Source organism: Panthera leo, chromosome D2, assembly GCF_018350215.1.
Source record: "Panthera leo isolate Ple1 chromosome D2, P.leo_Ple1_pat1.1, whole genome shotgun sequence".
In the NCBI taxonomy this organism is placed as follows: Eukaryota; Metazoa; Chordata; class Mammalia; order Carnivora; family Felidae; genus Panthera; species Panthera leo.
In genome coordinates, this window is record NC_056689.1 from 12,980,508 (window position 1) to 12,992,159 (window position 11,652).

The 11,652-nt window shown below is 48.6% G+C and overlaps 1 protein-coding gene across 4 annotated transcripts in view; it reads left to right on the forward strand.

Annotated features, from left to right (window-relative positions):
• Positions 1-8,976, forward strand: part of GNG4 (G protein subunit gamma 4) — a 72,521-nt gene extending 63,545 nt beyond the window's left edge. For all 4 annotated transcript variants that reach the window (XM_042908950.1, XM_042908951.1, XM_042908949.1 and 1 more), the window contains one exon: positions 5,761-8,976. In XM_042908950.1, coding sequence (XP_042764884.1) covers positions 5,761-5,889 — 129 coding nt within the window. In that variant the 3' untranslated portion in view covers positions 5,890-8,976. The remainder of the gene's footprint in view (positions 1-5,760) is intronic.
• The last annotated feature ends 2,676 nt before the right edge of the window (positions 8,977-11,652 follow it).

Sequence of the window (11,652 nt, forward strand, 5' to 3'; positions counted from 1 at the left end):
TGTGGTGAACTCACAAAATGGTTGAATTATGGTTTCCTTTCTAGAAAATCGGGATATGTCAAAACTGAGAGGTAGTCGGAGTCATATAGGACGTGTACCAACCTCTTTCAAGGGGCGCCCGGGTGGCTCAGTCAGTTAGGCGTCTAACTTTGGCTCAGGTCATGATCTCACGGCTCGGGAGTTCGAGCCCCGCATCCGGCTCTGTGCTGACAGCTCAGAGCCTAGAGCCTGGAGCCTTCTTCGGGTTCTGTGTCTCCCTTTCTCTCTGCCCTTCCCCTGCTCATGCTCTGTCTCTCTCTCTCTCCCTCTCAAAACTGAATAAACATTAAAGATTTTTAAAAATAAAATAAAACTCTCGTTCAAGCATCTTGGATTTACCTCTCAATGTACAGTCAACTTTTCATGTGGAGGAAAAAAAAATAGCTTTATGCTGATAATAGTAAACAGCAGCTAATCCAATATTATGAACATTGGACTTCAGAATTCAGAGAGGGCCTCTCTGTTATATTATTCATGTGTTCACACATACATCTTCTACTCCCTCTGGTATCCTCCAGGAATAACCTTACCCATCCCCAACTAGCTGCTATATCTGTGGCCTAGGACCCAGCGATAGTGTTGCCTATAATGAAATGGATCAACACAAGCCACTGGAAGCCAAATACCTTAGTCAGCTCATGCTGCTATAACAAAGCACCATAGACCCAGTGGCTTAGACAAAGAAATTCATTTCTCACTGCTCTGCAAGCTGGGAAGTCCGAGATCAGGCTGCCTGCATGGTCAGGGTCTGGTGGGAGTTCTCTCCCTGGTTTATAGATGGCCACCTCCATGCTGTGACTTTACATGGCAGGTGGAGAGAGATCTCTCTCATGTCTCTTCTTATAAGGGTGCTAATCCCCTTCACAAGGGTTCAACCCTCATGACCTAATTACCTCCCAGAGGCCCCACCTCTCAATACAATTACATTGAGATTGAGGCTTCCATGTTTGGACTGGGGTGGGGAGGACACAGACATTCCATTCACAGCATCATAATATGGAAATTTCTTGAGTGTGTGCTTGGGAACCGGTGTGTTGATCTCAAATACTTCCCAACATTAGAAGAAAGACGAGATTCACAAGGATTCACCCTGCGGTGTCTGTTCAGACTTTAGAGGTGAGGTATAGAATGTCCCAAGGGTTCCACTAGGGGAAACAGGCACATGATTTCTTCTGTTGGGCGTGTGCACCAAGTTTGACCTTGTCAAAGATAGTGTTGCTCCGTGGGGGCTGCAACCTGGCTGTGCCCTCGACAATTAATCCTGCTTTGTTTCCTCGGGGTGGAGGGAGGAACAGGCAGAGCCAGTCAAAGAGGCTTGAAATTGATTCCAAGTAGTATTGTTAAATAGACCAGGACTGCTGAGAACTAGGTGTGAGGGCTCCGCTCTGGATGCAAAGGATAAATGCAGTGGGTGTCACAGGCAGAATAGTAATTATGTCATCTGTCTTGTCGAAGAATTTGACTATAGTAATTGCAACATTTTCTCCCATCATTGAAGCTTGTAATTATAGTGCAACTAACAGGATTATGTGCTAACTTGGGCTGTTTTAATCACCTCTTTTACTCTGAAATGCAATGGTAAAATTCCACAGTTGTTCCCAGGCTGCCGATTCTTTTCAACATCTGTTGTCTTATAACAGTTCGGTACGAAGGAGGCAGAGATGCTCCGGGCATTTCATAATAGAGGACTTTAGGTAAAGCCGACGTGAGGCTTGACGAGAAAGCATAAACAGCAAGGGAGTTTTCAATTTCCAACCCAAATAAAATTTTCTCTTTGAAAGCAGATCATTTGGTTTTTTTGTTTCAAAGATGGCAGATGTTTTATGCAATTTGGCAATGGCTGCAGCCCAGACTTGATATGCGTTGAAGGAAACTTTCAGCTATAAAAATCAACCTAGGACTGATTAAGAAAACCCTCCCGCTCAACCTAATGAGCAGGTTGGGGTTAATTAATGCCTAGATATTAAGCTGTGTGTCACCTTTCACGTGTAAGGCTCATTAAGATGCTCGTTACGTATGTTTATCTTTCCAGAGATCCCATAACAAACTCAAGGGTTATCCAAATACTTTGTTTATACAGGAATAAAGGAACATTGGACACTGTGTGAAATACGGGGGCTGACGGCTGAGGTAGAAACCTCCCTTGATTCTTCCCTTGTAACATTCTCTTAGAGTGTTGTTTCAACAGCACGAGGGCTTCTAGGATATTAATATTACATGGAACCGACCCAGATCCACACATCTGGTCTGAAAGTGGGCGCTTACTACTTAGCTCCAATACAGGCTACCTTCCATATTCATTCCTGTTGTACAGATGCCCAGAGAGGACTCTGCCGTCCGGAGGAGTGTAGTTATAACTCAGCAAGTGCATTTGTGATCCTAAAACAACAGCAGCAAAAGGAGGCAATCGAAGAACAGCCTGTTTTCCTGAAAGGAACATTGTGGAATAAGTGCAATATCACCTTTAGAGGTGATAGAAAAATGCCTAGATTAGATCTGCTTAAAACTAGCAAAGGCCAGACATAAACAACTTAGTTGTCAGGGTGGTGTAGACAAGGAGCTGTGTGGCAGCAGATAAAATGATAGGAGACGGGAACACGGCCCAGCCCCATCTCTCCCTCACCCAGCTGTCCTACAAAGCCTCATGTTTTTAACTGAACTATAGCTGACGTACAATGTTAGGTCAGTTTCAGGTATGGAACGGATTCGACAATTCTATCCATTACAAAATACCACAATAAGTGTTATTATCATCTGTCACCATACAGTGTTATTAAAATATTATTTGTATTCTCTGTGCTGTACTTTTCATCCCTGTGACTAGTTTATAACTGGAAGCTGGTACCTCCAAAGTTACATGTTTGGGGCCCCTTCCCCCAATGCCTTGGACAGATAGACCGCTTAACTCTGCAGCAGCCCCCAGCGAGGCGCCCCCTTGCGGTCGCTTTCTGGAAATTCGACTATTCCCATTTGCCCAGGAAGGATGTTGACAAACACCTGAGCAAGTATGATCCAGGGGAAGGAAGCTGTGATTATAATTTAGCAGGCTAGCTTCAGGCCAGCTGGATCATGTCGTTAAAAGGTAAATGGAGGCACGGTCAAGGTTTTCAAGCGTTTGTTTGGACGTACATCGATTCAAATGAGGCAGCACAAACCAAAGTGAGTAGGAGTGCTCAACCCACAGGAGCTGGGGCAAGGTTTCATAGAGAAGATGCTGAAGCAAAGCAAATAAATTATTTGGTCATGTGGGTTCCCAGATAGCTGGTCTCCAAGGAGAGTGTGCTGGCCCAGTGGAACATTCCAGTCCACTTGGCAGTTACAGTTTGATTATCAATCAGGGGGCTACTGTGGCATAAAAATTCTGTGGCCAGACAGCTTAGCTTCAAATTCTGGCTTTCTCGGGGCACCTGGCTGGCTCAGTCAGTCACTTAAGTGTCCGACTTCGGCTCAGGTCGTGATCTCAAGGTTTGGGAGTTCAAGCCCTGCATCAGAGCCTGGAGCCTGCTTCCAATTCTGTGTCTTCCTCACTCTCTGCCCCTCCTCCGCTCATGATCTGTGTGTCTTTCTCTCTCAAAAAATGAATAAATATTTTTAAAAATTCTGGCTTTCTCTCCAAGGGACCTTGGGCAAGTTTTTTTTAACTCTTGTGCCTCAGTTTTCTCATCTGTGAAGTGGCTTTAAGAATATTACTTAAAGGACACCAGGTTGGCTCTGTCGGTTAAGCATCTTACTCTTGATCTCAGCTCAGGTCATGATCTCACGTTCCATGAGTTCAAGCCCCGCGCTGGGCTCTGTGCTGACATCGTCGAGCCTGCTTGGGATCGTCTCCCTCTCTCTCTGCCCCTCCCCTGCTCGCGCTGTCTCTCTCAACATAGATAAACGGTTTTTTAAAAAGAAGAAGAATTTCTGGAAAAATTTGGAAGCTAGGTCAGTTTTAAAAATCTGTAGGGAGTGTATGTGGCTTGTATGCACTGGAGGCTCTAAAACATTTTTTCACTCATTTGTGGAATGTTTTTAACATTCTACAGAAGATTAAGATCTTGAATGTACGGAAAGGACCTCATCTGCCTGCTGTATACTTACCCCGCCTGTAGCCCATAATAAGCACTTGCGGGCGGAACCACGTAATTGGCAGGAGGCATTAATGCACAAGCCGTTCATCTGCCCAGCACGTGACCCAGACCTTGGGTGAAATGAGCTGGGAACTTCATCTTCCTGTTAGCCAGTGTATCTCAGCCCTCTGTCGCCTCCCACTTGTCTCGTCCTCGAAAACCCCCGGGCTTGAATGAGGGGGATAGTTCAGTGCGCAACTGCCTCGTGTCAGCAGGGCTTCAGGTAAGAGTGGAAGGAACGGAGGAGAGGGAGCATTCTGGTCAACAGCAACTCCCTGCACAGGGGAGTGGCCACTGTGAGTTAAAATGTGTGCTTAGAACTGCTAGGAATTTACCCAAGGGACACAGGAGTGCTGACGCATAGGGGCATTTGTACCCCAATGTTTATAGCAGCACTTTCAACAATAGCCAAGTGATGGAAAGAGCCTAAGTGTCCATCAACTGACGAACGGATAAAGAAGATGTGGTTTATATACACAATGGAATACTACTTGGCAATGAGAAAGAATGAAATCTGGCCATTTGCAGTAACGTGGATGGAACTGGAGGGTATTACAGTAAGTGAAATAAGTCAGGCAGAGAAAGACAGATATTATATGTTTTCACTCATATGTGGGTCTTGAGAAACTTAACAGAAGACCGGGGGGGGGGGGTAGGGGGAAAAAAAAAGTTACAGAGAGGGAAGGAGGCAAACCATAAGAGACTCTTAAATACTGAGAACAAACTGAGGGTTGATGGGGGGTGGGGGAGAGGGGAAAGTGGGTGATGGGCATTGAGGAGGGCACCTGTGGGGATGAGCACTGGGTGTTGTATGGAAACCAACTTGACAATAAATTATATATAAAAAGATAATAAAATAAAATAAAATGTGTGCTTAGAGGGGCACCTGGGTGGCTCAGTCAGTTAAGCATCCTGCATCTTGATTTTGGCTCAGGTCGTGATCTCACGGTTCATAAGTTCGAGCCCCATGTCTCGCTCTGCACTGAATGCATGGGGCCTGCTTGGGATGCTCTTGCTCTCTGTCTCTCTGTCTCTCTCTCTACCTACCCCTCCTCCACTCGTGCTCTCCCTCCCTCTCTCTCTCTCTCTCAAAAATAAATAAATAAGAAAAGTGCACTTAGAGTACATAACTTATGTGTGTGATACAAAATATGCTAATAACATGTGTTCTGTTGAGGAGTATGAAGTGACTCACTATGTGGTCATGAGAGGGGAATTGCAATCAAACAATTCACAATCATAATACTGAATACAATCCCACTGGCCTGCCCAGGGCCAGCACTCGGCTTTACCCGCCTAGAAATGGATTAGCAGAGTAATGAGAAGCTAGCGGCCTGGGGACTCCACTCATCACGCAGTGGAGAACAGAACAGGGATGTCTGGACCTTCCCTGCTGGCTTCTCCTTCCTCTCTGGAGGTCGGTCCGCCATCCCTGGGCCACATCTCTTTCCCCAAAGGCACATTTGAAACCCGGTCTCCTCTGGGTTTGCACAGACCCCGTCTCTCCGGGTCGGGAGCGGCCTGTCCTTGGGCTGGTCCACCCGGCCGCCTCTGCACCGGACCCACGAGAGCTGGCCCCTAACCGACACCTGTGCTGTGTCCCCCGCAGGTCTCCCAGGCAGCTGCGGACCTCCTGGCCTACTGCGAAGCCCACGTACGCGAAGACCCTCTCATCATACCGGTGCCTGCGTCAGAAAACCCCTTCCGAGAGAAGAAGTTCTTTTGTACCATTCTCTGACTCCCTTCCTTATGAAGCGTCTCCTTGTGCATCGGGAAACTCCCCGGTAGAGCCCGCATGTTCTTAGCGTTAGGGGTTCCAGTCACCCCCGTCCCCGGCCTCTCTTCATCGGTTTTCTTCTCTGCGTCCAATTTCACTATTTCTTGCCCTTCTCGTGTTATTTGCGTCATCGGCAAAGAAAATCGACGTTTTTGTAACAAATAACAAATAAGTATGGGTTTAAGGGTTGCATTTCTTTCTAAACAGCCACTCCCATATTTAAATACATCGAGCTAATACATTGTACATTCAATACTACCGTATTTATTGAATAAGATAATTTATTGAAAAGAAAAACCGTACTTGGCAATCCCCCCTTCACAAATAGTTCACTATCGAATGAGAGCAGTTTGACCAACTAGAACACATGGGTAAATGTTCCTCTCTTTTCATCCACCGGTTCTATGTTCCCTGCTTTTCCGTCCTCCTGTTAGGAAGGAAATGGCCCACAGCGTCAAAGGGTTTCCCTAATATGTGTCTCACTGGGACCGTGTGGCCCGAACCCCGATGGGGACGCAGGTCCCCATTTCCCCCTGATTATCACGGGCCATTTGGGAGGTGGGCCTCCTACGAATGTCGACACCGGGTGAATATTGCAGCCAGCTCAACTGTCAATGTGCCCCAGCTGGGCCAGCCAGGGGCACCGGCTCCCCTCTCCATGGGCCACCGCTTCCTGCTCCCCTTTTCTGGCTCCTCCTCAGTCGTTCTCACGTGGGCTGCACGGGGCCCCGCGGGGTTTCACCAGGGTGGCCCAGCACAGTGATCCGCAGGGACAGCAGCTCACTAACCCGCTGTCCGCTGATCTGAGCGTTGACACGTATTTACTTATTCTGTCCTCCGGCAATCCGTAAAACGCCACGAGGGCATGTCTGTTTTACAGAGAGGAAGACGGAGGCACCGACAGATTCTGTGCTTTCCCCAAGGCGATCGTTAGTAAGCAGGAACACCGGGGCTTGAGCCTGGCCCCGGGGCTCCCTGAACCCCCCAGCCACGCTGCCTTTCGGCTCCACCCGTCTGCGGGTAAACAGGCCTGCAGAGCGCCTGTACCACGGGCTGTGCGGCACCTTCGCCGGGCCCACTCTGCAGCAAGGCCTGTCCCCCCATCTTTGCCGGGAGGAGGCATGTGGGTGCACGTAGCTTACGGACGATGATAGATATGTGGATGCTCCAGCGGCAGGCCGGACGGCTCTTGGTTTTTCCGAGTCAAACTTGCAGACCCCGCCTGAAACAAAAATGACAGAGGAGAATAAACCATGGGGAGAGAGAGCTCCTTGTCCAAGTTTGTGAGGTTCCTCTTGTGTAGAAACTGCCTCACTTCCTGGGGCTGACAGCAGCTGGCTGTGTGATGCGGGGCAAGCCGCTGTGTGCCCGGAAGGTTCTAACCTGCTAATCGGGGATAACGGTCATTGCTCCTCCTGCCTATCTGGGAGGGCACGGAGAGGTGCTCCACGGATGGACGCTCTGCTGTATCATTTAAATAAATTGCTAAATGCCGCAATGTAATAGTGGCAGGAAAGCAGGACTTCAACGAGGCCCCGGTTCGGCCGGAGGAATACCGTCAAATTGCCCACAAAAAGCCAAATATAATTTCAGATCAGTGAATAACTTGCCACCTTGCAAATGGCTGTAGTACATTTTTATTCTTCGCTTCTCTTGCTGACAGCTGCTCTTTATTTCACTAAAGCTCGCTCACACAACTAGTGAGGTCAGAAGCTGTGTGCTCAGACTGTGCGGAGTTGTATGCCGTGTGTGATGATAAGACTTCAAACCCTTCTGTGTCTCGGTTTACGACCAGGATCTCTTTATTCCGTGTTCCATGTCAACATCATTAACCTGATAAAGCAAAGCACAATTCATAAAAGCGCCTCAGAGAAACCGAGAAAGTGGGACAGCACGGAGGCTGGCTAAATCGGGTCAGGAAGAAACCGTGCTTCTAGGCTTCCTCTGAACTTTCTCTCCTTTGTTTTTAACTTTCACTGTCTCTCCTTTCTCCCCCTCTTTGTCCTTTTCCTCCTCTCTTCCTTACCTTCCTCCGCAAGATGCTTTTTTGCCTTTGTACTCACATCTGTTCCTCCCAAACTTGCGGCAGTGTGGGTGGTTTGTCCCTTGTCCCTTCTAAAGTGTCCCTGAACTCAGTGCCATCTTCCTAAAGGCAAGGTCATGCACGTGGGCTATGAGATACACAAACATGTGAATGAGCCCTTCGCCCCGCTAGCAGTCACTGGGGAGTGAACAAAAGGGGGTGCCTCTGCAGTGGACAGTTGTCACTTTGTGATCGCAGTCCGGCCAGCGTCTGACCTCCTTTCCTATAGGGGGAGATCACCCCCTACATATAAACTTAGTGGGGCGCAGTAGAACTCCCGTTCACTGTGGATGCTGGAGGGGGGACGTCTTCCCTGTCTCTCAGGAGCACCCCCTTTCCAGCACCAGACTGGCCAGGGAGGGGCCAGTGACCTGACGCGAACTGCTAGGACTCCTTTGCCTGGACCTATAAGCTCAGAGCAAATGGCACAGCAGTGAAAAGATGCTGAGATTCGTTTTATGGGATCTGCGGTGGTCCAGCAGGGAGGCATCTAAGACAGGCAGGGATTCCGTGCCCACTGCTAACAGTGTCCAGGGATGGCAGAGTCCTGAGTAGACCATCGTCCTGCTCCATTGCTTGGTCCCACAAGCTGTCTCGCGCCCCTCCCCCCACATCCTTCTAGGTCCCCTTTCTAGCTCCTTTCTAGCCTCCAAGCTCCATCCACTAAATTTCTTATTCCTCCGTGAAATTGCCTGGGTTGGATGTACCTATCCTATGATCTAAAAACCCCGTATGTCAAGGGCAAAACCCAGCAAGCTGATCTATGCTGTTGCAAGTAGGGGACTATTAATTACTCTTTGGGGGATGGGAACCAGAAGGAGCACAAGGGGAGCTTCTGGGGATGTTCTGTTCCTTGACCTGGTTGCTGGTGACCTGGGTGTGTCCGGCGTGTGAAAATTCTTTGAGCTGTACCCTTCTGATTGTGTGCTTTTCTGTACGTATGTTACACTTCAATAAAAACTTAGTTTTTGTGGCTAGCAATCAATCCTACTGGGTTCTTTTGTTTTGTTTCATTTTTTGACACTTCACTCAACTTTTTACTCCTCTTTAGGTAGAACATCATTAATGGAGCATTCACGAGTGTATTTGACAACATTTTGAAATTTGAAATACGTCTAATCCGCAGCTATCTGGCCAGAGAACTGGCCTTCAGCAGAATGCAGACGGTTCCTTGGCAGTAAGACTTTTCAACTGGGCTCCCGCTTCAAGGTCCCCTTCCCAGCCTCTGATTGCTTCTGAGGGTCCCCCAGCGCTGTCTCCTTTGCTCCCAGCTACCACGTGGCCAGTGTCCTTGCAGAGGGTGAACGTTGACTCCCGGGGTGATCACAGACTAGCTTCGTGCTGGGACTCCCGCTACACGAGTCAAGACATCTTCCTGTTGATTCGGAACTCCAGCCCCCACGGAACACAATGCTGAGTCCAGGAATCGTCAGCAGCCTCCTTCCGAGGAAGCCACGGGAGGGGCGCAGACCAAGGTCGAAGGAATTTTGTTCTGGTGACTCTTCAAATTCGAGATGAAAATAATAATAATAATAATAGCAATAACTAACATTTTGACCTGGAAAGAATAGGGACCGTGGAGATAGCTCAGACTATTTATTCACACTCCCATTTCCTTCAGCTCCTCAGGATGCTGGGTAGATGCCAGATCATGGGTATCTTTTATGGAGGACCAGAATGAGGCTCCCTACCCTGGCCCGGGAGCTTCGTCCCCTGGGGGCCATGCCGCTCGGCCCTCCCCGGGTTGCACAGCCAGTAGTGGGCCATAAACTAGGCGTGTGCCCAGGTTCAGTGTTTCTGGAGATAAGTGTGGATGAGCCAGTGTCAACCCCCATGGGTCAGAACCGAACATCCCATCCGGGTTCTGATAAAACCCTTACACCTGATTCTGTTTTAGCTGTAAGTCACTAGTACTAACTTTAAAAATTTTCAAGCCCGTGTATGGTAATTAACCACACACCGGTGTTACTCTAACCGCTTACCTTCAAGGATTCTCATTTGAAGGAGTGGCCTCTATCAGCCCAGCCTGCCCTGGCCTCCACTAACTCCCCAGAGTGGCTTTCACACCTCACTCCCCCTCCAAACCCTGTGCTCATCCACACTGGCCGTTATTCAAGCCTACCTCACCAACCCTGATCCCTGCTGCCACAGGGCCTTTGCACCTGCTGCTAACTCTGCCTCGTACACCCTTCACTCCTCCCTTTGCCAGGTCTACTTACTTTTTAGATTTCAGCTTGAACATCAGTGAGGGTTCAAGCTTTCCTGACCCCTCAGACCAAGTCAACGGTGTTTATAGGTTCTTACTGCGCCGTGGAGCTCTCCATACGGTGCTTTTTTTTTTTTTTTTTTACATTTGTATATGTGATCACTCTGCCCATCTGCTTCCCCAGCTACACTGTAAACTCCATGAGGGCAGGGCATTTATTCACAGGAAGCCCCAGCACCTACCATATCCGCTGACACATGAGAGGCACTCCATAAGCATTATCTACATAAATGCATGCAAGTCCCTGCTAGTCGTTTCTCGACACCAAGCGCTTCTCTTTCAGGGTTCTCCAGAAGCTGCTAACTCCTGAAAGAACCCTCCGAAGACCCCGTGAAACAGAACCCAAGGGAGGGAGGGAGGAAAGCCGTTATTTGTTGAGTGTTTACATCTGCCAGGCACCAAGCCAAGGAGTTCACTTTTTAATCCTCTCAACCACGGTGTTGTGAGATTTACTGCCCTTATTCTGTACATGTATATGCCTCATATGTATTTGAGGAAGCTTAGTTCAAATGAAGGAACTTGCCCAAAGTCAGACAAGTTCTAAGGGGCTGAATTTGATCCCAGTCAGTGCCCCTGACTTAACGCCTCCGTAACTTCTGCCTGGAGTCAAACCAAAAGCCTCAGAGACAAGTCTCCAGCTCCTCCATCCCACATTAGAAAAGATACATAAGGGGCGCCTGGGTGGCGCAGTCGGTTAAGCATCCGACTTCAGCCAGGTCACGATCTCGCGGTCCGTGAGTTCGAGCCCCGCGTCGGGCTCTGGGCTGACGGCTCGGAGCCTGGAGCCTGCTTCCGATTCTGTGTCTCCCTCTCTCTCTGCCCCTCCCCCGTTCATGCTCTGTCTCTCTCTGTCCCAAAAATAAATTAAAAAAACGTTGAAAAAAAAATTAAAAAAAAAAAAAAAAAAAAAGATACATAAAAGTTTGGGACACTTGGGTGGTTGAGTCGGTTAAGCATCCGACTCTCGGTTGCGGCTCAGGTCACGATCTCACAGTTTCATGAGTTTGAGCCCCCCATTGGGCTCCATGCTGACAATGCGGAGCCTGCTTGGGATTCTCTCTCCCTCTCTCTCTCTCTCTCTGCCTCTCCCGCACTTGTGCTGTGTCTCTCTCAAAATAAAAAATAAAATTAAAGCTACTAGGAAACCATGAAGCATACTCTTGACTTTATGGAATGGTCACGCTTTCTGGCTGTTTAAAAACCATACAGCACCTGCATGCTGAAAAGGCACCCTCCCCCTGCACAGCTAAAGCGGGTTCCATCGTGGTAATTAAGGTCAGGGTAGGGTGCTGCTGGGTCAGCAAAGAAAGAAGGCTTGAGGAGGAAGGAAACATTGTTTCGTGAACCACGAAGGTCACGTTGGTCGACTTAGTTC